This window comes from Megalobrama amblycephala, linkage group LG2 (genome assembly GCF_018812025.1).
Source record: "Megalobrama amblycephala isolate DHTTF-2021 linkage group LG2, ASM1881202v1, whole genome shotgun sequence".
NCBI lineage: Eukaryota > Metazoa > Chordata > Actinopteri > Cypriniformes > Xenocyprididae > Megalobrama > Megalobrama amblycephala.
In genome coordinates, this window is record NC_063045.1 from 42947615 (window position 1) to 42961483 (window position 13869).

The 13869-nt window shown below is 34.6% G+C and overlaps 2 protein-coding genes across 4 annotated transcripts; both read right to left on the reverse strand.

Moving 5' to 3' along the window:
- Positions 1–274: 274 nt before the first annotated feature.
- Positions 275–5462, reverse strand: sprn2 (shadow of prion protein 2). Its single transcript, XM_048176988.1, has 2 exons — positions 5313–5462; positions 275–2195 (listed from the first exon to the last, which is right to left on the reverse strand). Exon 2 carries the CDS (start codon positions 2181–2183, stop codon positions 1755–1757), a length of 429 nt encoding a protein of 142 aa, XP_048032945.1. The 5' UTR covers positions 2184–2195; positions 5313–5462; the 3' UTR covers positions 275–1754.
- A 527-nt stretch (positions 5463–5989) lies between these two features.
- Positions 5990–13358, reverse strand: rassf2b (Ras association domain family member 2b). 3 transcript variants are annotated; one of them, XM_048176920.1, is made up of 10 exons: positions 12073–13358; positions 11406–11491; positions 11245–11320; positions 11019–11170; positions 9052–9143; positions 8802–8950; positions 8567–8720; positions 8366–8487; positions 6613–6710; positions 5990–6532 (listed from the first exon to the last, which is right to left on the reverse strand). In XM_048176920.1, exons 2-10 carry the CDS (start codon positions 11459–11461, stop codon positions 6469–6471), a joined length of 963 nt encoding a protein of 320 aa, XP_048032877.1. In that variant the 5' UTR covers positions 11462–11491; positions 12073–13358; the 3' UTR covers positions 5990–6468. The 3 variants fall into 3 exon arrangements, with proteins under 3 accessions (XP_048032877.1, XP_048032869.1, XP_048032861.1); XM_048176912.1 differs by having other exon boundaries at positions 11966–13357; XM_048176904.1 differs by having other exon boundaries at positions 12001–13356.
- Positions 13359–13869: the final 511 nt, after the last annotated feature.

Below are 13869 nucleotides of genomic sequence, written 5' to 3' on the forward strand. Positions count from 1 at the left end.
ACATCTTTTATTAATTCTCTCTAAATGTTCTTTCCCTCAAGAGCATTCGGTGTAAATTGAACTACAGTATGAGAACAAATATTCATGTTTTCAATATTTTATAGATCAAACAATGGCTGGTTTGTTTAAAAGCCATTGGAGCAAAATGAAGACCATTTCCATGGTAACATCACAGGGCAGACTGTGGCCTTCACATATGGCATGTTGCTAGGAGACCAGGCCATTCAGAGAACAAACATCATGATTAGGAGAAAGCAAACAAAGTGGATGGGAATAAGCAGACTCAATTATTTATTCATTTCAACTGCAAAAAGAGCACAAGGACCAAACAGTGACATGGTTTAAAAGACCTGCCAAAATACACATCAAACCCTGAAACTGACAGAAGAGTATCTGACATCACTGGAATGAGAGGAACAGCAAAGCTTGTTATTTTTTCTTATGTCCATCACATGACACTTTAGCTGACAAAGTTTGCATTAAATGATTTCACACTTATGAGAGAATGCACTTAAATATTAGCCCTTAAAGCGATTTCAGTTTTAAAGGGTTAGTTTAACCAAAAATGATAATTATGTCATTGATTACTCACCCTCATGTCGTTCCAAACCTGTAAGACTTTCGATCGTCTTCGGAACACAAAAGAAGATCTTTTCGATGAAATCTGAGAGCTTTCTGTCCATTGACAGTCTACACAACTACAAGCCTGAGAAAAGTAGGAGAGACATCAGTAATCCATGACTCCAGTGGTTTAATCTTAGTTTCATTAAGCGCAAACAAACATAACTTACCATTTTATTTAGAAAAAATAAATTTCCGACGCGTTCATGCAACAGCGTCTGCTCCCGCGTCAACACAACATGCATGCGTTGTGGTGCTCTTGTGAACGCGCGTTGGAGATTAATATTTTGTAAAGTTGTACATTATGTTTTTTTTTTTTTTTTTTTTTTTTTCACAAACAAAGTACTCACGTCATTTCATAAAATTGAGGTTAAACCACTAGAGTCTCATGGATTACTTTAATAAATAAATAATTAAAACTAAGTTAATTTAATCATATTATTATATGCAAATAGTTCAAAACGATCAATTCCCAACTAGAATTAGACCTAGAATTTCCTTCACTGTTCAATTTATTTATGCTTTATAAAAAAAATGGTCCCCACAGTGTTCAAGACATGGTTACAGCCTTGCTTTAATGATGTCTTTATCTTTCTGGGCCTTCAAAGTTGGTAGTTGCATCGCTGTCAATGAAGAGACAGAAAGCTAATTAATGACAGAATTTTCATTTTTGGGTGAACTAACCCTTTAATAGCAATAGGCTATGAGCACCAAAATAAATAAAATCATAAATTAAAATCCTTATATGATTACAGTACTTTCAGGCATTAGCAACACAACATCAGTTAAATATAATTTATCATTAATCACACCAACTGCTAAAACATTTGGATATAGCCTATGTTTAATAGGTAAACATTTGAATTAACTCAACCTATCAATTTACCTTACCTTGACTTGGTGTATATATATATATATATATATATATATATATATATATATATATATATATATATATATATATATATCTCATATATATTGTCTCACATTTCATATTCCTCTAAGTATGTTGCTGGTAAAAAAAAAGTTTCACTTTATCAAAGAAAATGATTGCATCCTCTGTTTAAAATTAAACCATTTTGCACTATGAAATTGTCTCTTAGTGAGACAAATGCCTTAAACACTGTAATAATTCATCCCCACATAAAGATGTGCGCCACTATTCCAAGTGTTAGGAAGATGCTGGTCACATGCTCTGAGCTGCCTGTGCTCCTGCCTGAGCGATACTGCCAATCTGAGCGATTGTGGTATCCAGGTCCATCGGGGTAATAGCGCCTGTCGTCTTCAGAGCGGCCGTCGTAGCCGTACTTTGGTCTGCCCAGAGAGCCCAGCCCATAACCGATAGCTGCTCCTCCGAGAGCCCCCGCGGCTGCAGCACCTGCCACTTTCAGACCCTGCCTGGATGATCCTTTGCTCTGGGAAGGAGGCGCTCTGGCTGGCAGACCCACTCCTTTGCTCCTGCTACCAAAACCCCCTCCACGTTTGCAGTGGGCCCAAGGATAAAACGACGCCACCAGTAACATCCACAACCACACGATCAGGAGCTTCTGATTACCCATCATGATTAGATGACCCTTCAAAAGACAATGGAAATGAATTATATCTTGTTACATATTTTTATAAAGGTTCCTATAATAATATTGCATCAATTTAAAAGTTATAGTACCTGTTATTCCATTTAGCCTACCTATTTTTCTATTTATTTAAATAATTGTTTCTTAAGGTTTTTTTTTATTATTTTTATTATTAAGGGCAAAATGTCTATGTCAGAAAATACTTCACAAATAAATGATTTGGTAACGCTTTACAATAAGGTTTCATTTGTTAAAGGTACACTATATGCAACTTTTGGCCCTCTAGCAATTAAAAACAAAACTGCATGCATTTTGCAGAAGAATGTTGTGCAGATGAACATGACCCTTCCCAATAGAGTGTATGCACGTGACGCCACAGTCGGCTGTGCCTATGACTTTCTTTCTCACTTCCGTACAAGCCGCCTTCTGAAATTACGAAGAAAGTGTAAACTGGCGTCACGTCAGTTGCACTTTTTCCGTAAGTTGAATAGAGAAGGCATAGGACGTAGCGTAAGCTTTATGAACTGCAAGAGTTTTATGCTTTCTGCGTACGTTGAATATGGAAGGCGGCTCATGCGGAAGCGAGATATTTCACTTCATAACTTGTTAAATATGGATATTTTGTTACACAAATGTATCGTTTCACTTCAGAAGGTCTTTATTAACCCTCCGGAGCCATGTGGAGCACATATTTATGATGGGTGGATGTGGATGGAAACACTTTCTTCAGCTCATACTCATTGAACCCTATCACTGCCATTATAAAGCTTGGATGTGTCAGGATATTTATTAATATTTCTGCGATTATGTTCATCAGAAAGAAGAAAGTCATATACGCCTAGGATGGCTTGAGGGTGAGTAAAGCTTGGGCTAATTCCTTTAACTTTTCTCAATGTGACAACTAACCTATGCCGCTCCCACACCATGCACACCTCCTAAGCCGAGCAACTTTTTATTTCAGGTCTAAATTATAAACACTTATAATAGGCTTACCATAGTGAATCGGGGTAAGACAAAAAACACATTTTGAAAGAAGAATTGATGTATCGACTCATTATTTAAATTGGGTTAATTTTAAATAAAAACGAAACAAATAATACATTAGTTAACTTCATTAGTTAACATGAACTAACAATGAAAAATACTCCTATTGCATTTATTAATCTTAGTTCATGTTAATCTCAACATTTACTAATACATTAAAGGTGCCGTAGAACATCTTTTCAAAAGATGTAATATAAGTCTAAGGTGTCCCCTGAATGTGTCTGTGAAGTTTCAGCTCAAAATACCCCATAGATTTTTTTTGTAATTAATTTTTTTAACTGCCTATTTTGGGACATCATTAACTATGCACCGATTCAGGCTGCGCGGCCCCTTTAAATCTCTCGCTCCCTGCCCTCCCGAGCTCTTGACTATAAGTGCAGTTATACAGTGTATAAACAAAGTTTACACAGCTAATATAACCCTCAAATGGATCTTTACAAGTTGTTCGTCATTCATGCTGCATGCATGCATCGATTCCTGTGAGTATAGTATTTATTTGGATGTTTACATTTGATTCTGAATGAGTTTGAGGCTATATGCTCTGTGGCTAACGGGCTAATGCTACACTGTTGGAGAGATTTACAAAGAATGAATTTATGTTTATGTATTATTCAGACTGCAAGTGTTTAAAAATGAAATTAGCGATGGCTCTTGTCTCCGCGAATACAGTAATAAACGATGGTAACTTTAACCACATTTAACAGTACATTAGCAACATGCTAACGAAACATTTAGAAAGACAATTATCAAATATCACTAAAAATATCATGATATCATGGATCATGTCAGTTATTATCGTTCCATCTGCCATTTTTCGCTATTGTCCTTGCTTGCTTACCTAATGATTCTGCTGTGCACATCCAGATTGTCCTGCCCTTGTCTAATGCCTTGAACATGAGCAGGCATATGCAAATATTGGGGTCATACATATTAATGATCCCGACTGTTACGTAACAGTCTGTGTTATGTTGAGATTCGCCTGTTTTCCGGAGGTCTTTTAAACAAATGAGATTTATATAAGAAGGAGGAAGCAATGGAGTTTGAAACTCAACGTATGTCTTTTCCATGAATAAATACGGTTAAGAATGTATTGCTCATTGTTAGTTCATGTTAGTTAATACTGTATGTTAATGTTAACAAATGAGATGTTGTAGTGTTACCAAGATATTAAATATTTTAATACTAATAAACATTATTACAAATAGTCTGCAATAAAATAAGGCAAATACAATAGATTTACAAATTATTTCTCTTAATTTCATAGTCAAATTTGTTCACACAATTTTGGGTTCTACATTCAACCAGTGTAAAAACAAAAAATGGTGTAGAAACAATTTTCACAAATAAATACAAAGAAAACACAAGCACATTGAATTAAACATGAAATTTGGAAGTAGAAAGAGATTCCTTAAAATAATAGACATGGCTTTATTAATATTTACTGTTTATTTTAAAATGTTATGTTTTTATTATTTACTTTTTTATTAATTACATATTAAATATGTTATTTGCATTTTGTATTATTCCAATTGAATGTTTATTTCAATTGATTTATTATTCTTTCATTAAACAGAATTATTCTAAAAAGAAACATTCTTGGTCAGTATTAGACAATTACAGTGCGGCGAGCGGCACAAGTCATCTGAATCTAATTATACGCACCATCGCACATCCAAAAACAAGTGCTGACCACTGACAACAAGCAAATGCCCTGACTGGTGTATCAATTGTCAAGCTCACTTAGAATGAGTGCATTGATCTGCATTTGCTGACATACACTGACCCACTTGTCATGCCATAATTATATATATATATTGCATTACATAGACATCGATGTTAATGTCATTGATGTCACAATGGTTATTTCAAACTGTTACTGTAATATTAAAAAAAATAACAATTGGAATAAATGAAAATAATTACATAAACCAATGAAAATCTTTAGGATACATTACATTAGACATATTAAATGTGTTACCTCAGTATTCATCTATAAAAACATTTATCCTCTTCGTTATTTTACAAATCTCATTTTACAAGTCCCATCTGTTGCTAGAAACAGAAGCATCTTACCGGGTGATAGTGCTGATCAGTGGCTTCTGTTCACTGCTTGAACTGCTCAACCTTACTGTGAGAAGCTGCTCTGTGTTGTAAACAACCACGTTATGAAACTGTCACTCACTCAACAGGAGCGAATTACCAATCAGGGATGCTCAATGGCCCCACCCACTTGAGAACAAAGGCTCAACAGAGGATGAATTACAGCTTGGTACTGGTCTGGTTTTACTCATTTTAAAGCAATTTGTATTAAGATTTACATCCCGTTGCTTCCACACTCTATTTCCCCCTTGTGTCTATTATCTCTGACCATTAAGTTCTCATATCTCAGTTGTAATAGTGAGGGATCAGTGCTCAAGGAGAATTAAAGAAACTAATAAAATATATTAGGAGAGGCGTTTATTCCACATGGAAAAATTAGTTTTTTTTTAATTACCCTTTTGTTGAAATATCATGCCTAATGTGGAGCAATGGTTAATGTAGTGTGGCCGTAAGACGTACCCGTGGTGAATGGACTGTTATTTTCATCTCTACTGCTTTAGTCCCATGAGACTCATTAAAATGCTAAAAAATATCAAAAATATTAACTAGTATAGTATAATACCACAGACAACTACAGGGATCAATAAAATGTTATTAGATCTTTCACTGAGGTAAATGTGCATGCTAGTTCACACACAAAAAACAGTAATTTTTATAATGTTCTTTTATTATTATGAAAGGCAAACATCTGTGCATATACACTTGTAAAATGCTTAAAAAATTAAAGACATTAAATATTTTTAATACCAACAAATATTACAAATAGTCTGCAATAAAATAAGGCAAATAGATTAGATTTACAAATTATGTCTCTTCATTTCACATGGTCTATTTATTCACACAGTTTGGCTCAAAAATAAACACTCTTATGGCTCATTACAATTGTGCATTAGAAAAAGTCGAACATTGACCCATTTGCTTTCTTTTGTGGAAAAAGAAGGCCAAGGAACAGTCTGCTGTTTATCCAATAAAGCTTACTTAGAGAAAGCCATGGTACCTTTGGATTTTTGCTGTATTATGATATTATATAATACATGAACACAATAACAGGCCCATTTAAAGCCAAATTAACTTATTATATGTTCCTGTTCCTGAGAGAGCACCGTTTTGTTGCTGTTGGTGTTTTAAATCAAGTAGTTTTATCAGATAAAGACTTCATGTATCTCTTGATGATACGGTGCATATCAGCGTATCTGAAATAACAGGAAATAAGGACACAGAAAGGAAATGAGATTTCAAATGACTCCAAAATTCATGTTATGTATGACTTTACCTCTTCTTCAGCTTCTGCATCTCTCTTTCTTCTTCCTCTTGCAGTTTAGCAATGAAGCTTTGTAAAACAGGAAGCTCAAACTTGATGTATTGTGCCACCTTGAGGACAAAATTAAGTATTACAACAACATATGCAAACTTGTACAATTTCTGCAATAAACAGTAAGAATTCAGTATGCAAATTTTATGACCTGCTACATTAGCCAAAATGTGCAGTATACAACCAGACACATTGTGTAGAATAGTGAATCCCACAATGCAATGTGCATGACCGTCCATAACCAATGTGAAAAATGTGAAAATATCTCTAATTATATCTATTATCTATCTAAAATATCTATTAATTGATCAGTATGGACAATGTATAGATATTTCTTACATAAAATTTTAAATAAATAAAATTACTCAAAATTAAAGCATTAAATAAATACATAAATACATAGTTAATAAAATATATAACAATATATAAAACAATATATAAAACATAAAAACAATTTAATTAATTATTTAATTATTAAATCAACAAATTAATAAATGTGTGTTGTATTTAATTTTAGCATTAGTTTGTGTTCATTTTTTCATGTTTATTATAATCTTTTCCAAAAAAAAAAAAAGTTTAATTCAAAGATAATGGTAAAAATGAATGCAAAATAACATTAAAATGAATTAATAATTTGTTTGGTGATTTAAAAATTAATATTATTATGATTTTATATTTATTATCAATTTAATTATGTATTTAACAATTTATTTAAATATTTAAAAGGGAGGTCTAATGCTATTTCATGCATTCTGAATTATTTACACTGTTAAAAAGTTGCATTCTTATGCTAAACATGGCCAAAGTTTCAAAACACGAGTTGGATGTATGATGGAGTATTTTTGTGCCAAATACATTCCTTGGCTACATTCCACTCCAATTTTAGACACACACTCGCAAACTTTCCTAAGCACTTCCCCTCGGGGGAATCCCGTGAGAGCAAGAGCACACCCATCAAAGTGCTTAGTTCGGGCTGCGGAAGCCGAGAGATTTTTCAACAATGTCACCAAAGAAGTGTGTTTTTGGTTTTGAGGGAAAGAACCTTTTTCAGCTTCCCAAAAAATGTCTCGGGTTACTGATGTAACCCTTGTTCCCTGAGTAAGGGAACGAGACGCTACATCAATGAGGTGATGGGAACCCATCACGTCATTGACGTAGCGTCGATAGTTCCCACGAAAGGGAACCCAGCGTTAAGGGAACAGTGGATGCAGTTTGTTTTTCCGGGGCAGCAACGGAGTTGTGCACGTATGATTGTTTGTTTCCGGTGTTGTGCCGAATTTTGACCCCCTGCCAAAATACTACCACCTTGTCGAAATCGCTACCTGATTGCCTAATCTTAACCCAACCCCTAATCCTAACCCCTCCCCCACACTTACTCCTAAACCTACCAATACTAGGGGGGGTAATAATCTGGCAGGGGGTCGAAATTTGGTACAAAACCGGAATTTCGGTGATGAACGCTTTGTAAACAAGTCACACCCTTTAAATCAAAGATAATGATAAAAATGAATGCAAAATAATTAATAATTTGTTTGGTGATTTAAAATTATTGTTATTATGATTTTTATATGTATTTTCAGTTTAATTATGTATTTAATAATCTATTTAAATATTTGTTGAATTATTTAATTTTAAGTAATCTGGCCCTCCATATCCCGTGACTCTATAGGACAAATGGTTTAATTAGACAGACAGATGAAATTTGGTCTCTTACGTCATAGGTGACCTCTTCAATTTGGTCCGTCTCCATTAGGAACATTTTGCTGACCTGTTCACAAGGTCCTTTCAAAACTCTGACCACCAAAGGATGGTCATTAGGCTTCAGCTGATGTCTCTCTGGATGCAGGGAGAGGAATATGAACTCAGGCACAAAGAAAAGAAGAAAATGACACATGTGAATTCAGTTAGGACGTACCACCACTGGTGTGGACAAGATAGAGGCTGAACTCATCCGGGCAGTTCTCAATCTTGAACTTGTTCAGTAACACCCGCATCACTTGCGTCGTCGTCATACAGCTGTTGATGCGGACATTGGTCACAGAGCCGAACGCTGGCGTAAAAACCGCTGTCTGTTTGAAACAATCACTTGTGAGCAAGAGTGAGCAAGAATTTAATAACATGTATACCAGTTAACGAAACATGACGCTTGCCTTGTGGTTATAAAAGTGTCCGTTGAAGGAGCATCGGTGTCTCTTGACTCTCCTGATGCCAAGGCGTCGTCCACTGATTCTCCTCCCACCGACATCACTCCTGGTCCTGCTGACCCGATCCGAGTGTGTCGACTCCTGCTGTCCCTCACCTGCCAGATGAGATTTTACCAAATCAGACACCGCCATTCAAAGATGATGAATAGGCAGTGAACATTGCTAAGTTTTTAGAAAATGTCAAGAATGTATTCACCTGCCTCTTCCTTCTCCTCACCGGAGTCTTTTGATTGGTCATCTGCTGCAGTGACATCAATGGAAAGATGCGGCTGATTTGTTTCATGATTTCTAAGAGGCAGGAAAGCAAGAACCTTCATTAAAATAACATTCTGGACTCTGGAGAAAATAATTTTGACTCCATCAGTTTTTAAATACACACACAAATAATTGCTTTTACAGTAACTTATTTACAATGAAAGTCTATGGGGCAAGAGTTCTGGAGTGCTTGGATGAATTATTAAGTTGAAGTGGTCATAAAAGTGGTATTAAAGTTCTTGTTTTGAGGAAGTTTTGTGTATTATCTATAAAATTTTCCTTTTTGAGGTGGACTTCTTTTTTTGGTTTGTTATTTTTTTGGTGGATGAACTTCTGCACAACAAATATAGTACCTGTAGGTGGAGTTTGCTCTATTTACCAGCTTTACACAGGAGTTCAAACTACTGTTCAAAAGTGTGAGTTCAGTACGTTTTTAAAGAAATGAATACTTTTATTCAAAAAGGACTCATTAAGTTAATCAAAATTGAATTTATTACTTAATGCATTATTAGATTTCTATTTCAAATAAACACTGTTATTTTGAACTTTCCATTCATCAAAGAATTGTAGAAAAATGTATCATGATTTACACAAAAATATTAAGAAGTGCAACTGTCAACACTGATAATAAAAAAAAAAAAAATGTTTCTTGAGGATTAAATCAGCATATTAGAATGATTTCTGAAGGATCATGTGACACTGAAGACTGAAGTGATGATGCTGGAAATGTAGCTTTACCATCACAGGAATAAAGTAATAGAAAACAGTTATTTATTTTAAATTGCAATAATATTTCATATTTATATTCACTGTTTTTAATGTTTTTATGATCAAATAAATGCTGCCTTGGTGAGCATAAGAGACTTATTTTAAAAACATTAAAAAATCTTGCTTGCCCCAAACTTTTGAAAGGTATAGTGTAAAATGTTTAATTAGTTTTGCGCAGACAAGGCCAGTATATTTCTATCTCTGGTTAATGTTTAAAGGGTTAGTTCACCCAAAAATGAAAACTCTGTCATTAATTACTCACCCTCATGTCGTTCCACACCCGTAAGACCTTCGTTCATCTTCGGAACGCAAATTAAGATATTTTTGATAAAAAAAATCAGTGAGGCCTCCATTGACAGCAAGATAATTAACACTTTTAATGCCCAGAAAGCTACTAAAGACATATTTAAAACAGTTCATGTGACTACAGTGGTTCAACCTTAAGGTTATGAAGCGCAAGAATACTTTTTGTGCACCAAAAAAACAAAATAATGACTTTAACATGATTTCAGTAAACGAGGCTTCATTACGTCATAAGTGTTTCAAAACGTTTCGAAATTTCAATGGTTCATGTGACCTTGGAGGTTTGATACATGCTCGAACCACTGATTCGAAACAAGATTCGTAAAGCTTCGAAGCTTCATGAAGCAGTCACTAGATATTGTTGAATAAAGTCGGTATTTTGTTTTTTTGTCACATGAACTGTTTTAAATATATCTTTATTAGCTTTCTTGGCATTGAAAGAGTTAATTATCTTGTTGTCAATGGAGGCCTCACTGAGCCATCGGATTTTATCAAAAATATCTTAATTTGTGTTCCGAAGATGAACGAAGGTCTTACGGGTGTGGAACGACACGAGGGTGAGTAATTAATGACAGAATTTTCATTTTTGGGTGAACTAACCCTTTAAGTATTTTGGCTCTGTTTTCTAAACTTCAAACATAATGCGTATTGACACTTATTCCAGTTCCATTGTAAACACAAACCAATAAACACATATTTAAACTGAGGCATGAATTTAATTTCTGTGGCAATTACATATATTTATCCCAAAACATTAACCTGAAAGCACCAACAACAATAATATAATAAATAATAAAAATAATTTATAATGTAAGAATAAAATAAATGATATCTGACTCGACTGCGTCGATGTCCGTTTCAGCACTCAGAGATGTTAGCGATGGGCGTGGCCTGCTTATCTCCTTCTCGTCTTGCATCTGCAGTCTGATTGGCCGCCGTACGCCCCAAAAAACATTGAGCAAGCCCTCTATGATCAACTCTCCTTCCTCCTGTAAAAATCATATAACACTTTAGTCATCAGGTGTATGACATCAATACAAAATGCTACAATTTACCAACTAACCTCTCTGTGCCTCAACTGGAGGGCTTCTCCTTCATAATAAAGGTTGTATGTTTCAAGGTGTGAGAGAATAATGCTCCTGCAAACAAAAAGGAAGTGAGGTTAGGTTTACGAGAACAGTGAGAGCAAGAAACCTTTGCAGTAACATAACAAGATGCACTTACTTGCTTACAAATTTGTTTTCTCCAACCTGGATCTTGTCTGAATCTGTACTATCCATGTTGAGTCAGTGGAGAAACACTAGGAAGGCCTGTAAAAAAATGAAGGGATGAATTGAAAAGGATCGATGAAAAGGGAATCTCATGACTTTTCGCCTCATAATCGCAAAACGACTCCAGGCATGATTCTATCTCTCTCTCTCTCTCACACACACACACACACACAAACTAAATAAAAGACGATTTCAACTGTCTCATGCCATACTATAAAGGCTATTATATATATATATATATATATATATATATATATATATATATATATATATATATATATATATATATACCATGATTTACTGTGACACATTTCATCCTTTTTACTACTAATTTAAAAGTAATGAACACAAAATGGCTAGTGCATCACATGCAAGCAATAACTTGCAATAACTAACTAACACAGAATTTGCACATAAAGAGTTTTAAACCAACATTGTGTCTATTCTAAGCTCAAATGCAGCACAAGATCTCAATTTATCTGAATTTATATTCTGATATCTTTGGTAACGAACCTGTAAAGGTCAAGATGCCGAAGCAGGTGACTTACTGTACAAGCAGCACGTGTGGGGATCCAGCAAAGTAAATGAAACCAAGTCAAGACCAAGACTCTGGCACTCACATCAGAGAAAGTGATGGAACCAATCAGGAAATGTGAAAGTCTTGGAAGTCAGCTGGTCACCATGAAAACAGCTGTGCTGTGGGATGAATGCGTGTCGTTGACAAGCTACAGGAGCCTTTGCCCCTCCCTATATAAGACTCTTCCTCATTGCAAACGCTTAGTCAGGAAGTTGCAGCTATTTTCACTCGGGTCAGACTTCCTCCCATGTGCCGCAGATATGCACACACTGCCCCCGACCACAATTCAGCACACTAAGATAATTACTAACACAGAAACCCAACTCTCGGGCGGTTTTGCTGGGCCAGACAGGAAGTACGCTTGGCCGAGCACATAAACAGGCCTGCGGAGTGTACATCGGGGAAGATGTTAACACACCATCCCATGAATACAAGTGAACACATAATGCCCTTCAACTAAAAGAAACTTTTCCAAATACATAAAATTAGCAGAAATATGCATTAAGTAAACATGTTTGTATATTAGGATTTTTAAATTATCACTTTTGTGAGAGTGCTGGGCTTGTCAAAAGTCAATTTCCACTTTGTTAAAGGAATTTCCTAGATTTCCAACTGTTTCTTTCTTAAAATACAACACTGTTACATTGTTTCTCTGTGTTTGAAGAATCCAGGTGGCCCATAAAAAGAGGAACTTCATAAGGTTGAGATGTGAATGACACATACTGTATTTCACTGTAAGAACACTTTTGACTCTTGAAACAGAAGGAGCTAAATTAATGAGGATAAGGAGATTTTTGTTCAGACATGAGAAGGAACAATGACTTCATGCAAAGGCTGCTTTTACTTGTGCATGTTCCAACTTTCATCTGTTACTCTGGTAACAAGCAGATTTGAGCACAGCATTGCCACCTTGTGGAAGCTAAACTAAATACAAATGGATTCAGGATCTGGATCACTGTGATACAGTTCATACAGTGTTACCAGAAGTATTTGGACACTTAAGCTATTTTTAAAATCTCATTTAATAAGATCAAACTATCAAACCAAGGGGCATTCTTTTGTAAAATGATAATAATGATAACAATATATAAATAAAAATTATTACGACTACTATTACTAATAGACCAGATTTGTTCTGGATGAATGCAAATTTCTGATAATGTGTTTGTCTTTCTTTGTTAACCCTCTGGTCCTCTTTGTTTAGGGGGCACACTTGGCTCCTTCACAAGCCTTGAAATGTAACTTTTTTTTTTTTTCAGGAAAACCAATGTAATAGATTTTTGTTCAATAATATTATTTGATTATTTTTTAAAATTTTGAGGGTATTTTATGGTACTATGCAATATTTATACAATTTGTATTAGTTATTTTCTCCATTGAAAATAATACACATTTTTTTTCTAATATATTTTAAAATTATTTTTCAAATATTCCACATTAAAATAGAGACAAGGAATTTAAAATCCAATTTTTTGAAGGTAGATTAGTGCCATCTGGTGGGAGTAAAAAAAGAAAAACTTATGTAATGCCATGGTGTAACCACTAGATTCCTATATAGTGTCTTATAAATTCTTTAGTGGTTTTTAGACATAAATACTTATTTTTATAAAGTTGTGGATTTGGATTTATACTTAGACATTTTCAAAGACTACTTTTTGTCAAGATTTAGATTTTTTGTTAATTTGAAGTGTCAGTTTTTGCATTACTTTTATTACAGTCAAACCTGAACACAGAGGACAACATTTTGTTACACATAACATCAAAATTCAACAAAAATGAACAGGCATGTTTTATCGCAGCATATGGGTCTGATCTGATTTCAACCTTTTTTTTATCTTTT

Coding starts and splice junctions, on each gene's coding strand:
- sprn2 (XM_048176988.1), bottom strand. CDS start 2,183: ATGATGGGTAATCAGAAGCTCCTGATCGTGTGGTTGTGGATGTTACTG.
- rassf2b (XM_048176920.1), bottom strand. CDS start 11,461: ATGGATAGTACAGATTCAGACAAGATCCAGGTTGGAGAAAACAAATTT. Junction 9,144..11,018: donor ACGGACATCGACGCAGTCGA/GTCAGATATCAT, acceptor CCTGCCTCTTAG/AAATCATGAAACAAATCAGC. Junction 8,721..8,801: donor GACACTTTTATAACCACAAG/GCAAGCGTCATG, acceptor TGTTTCAAACAG/ACAGCGGTTTTTACGCCAGC.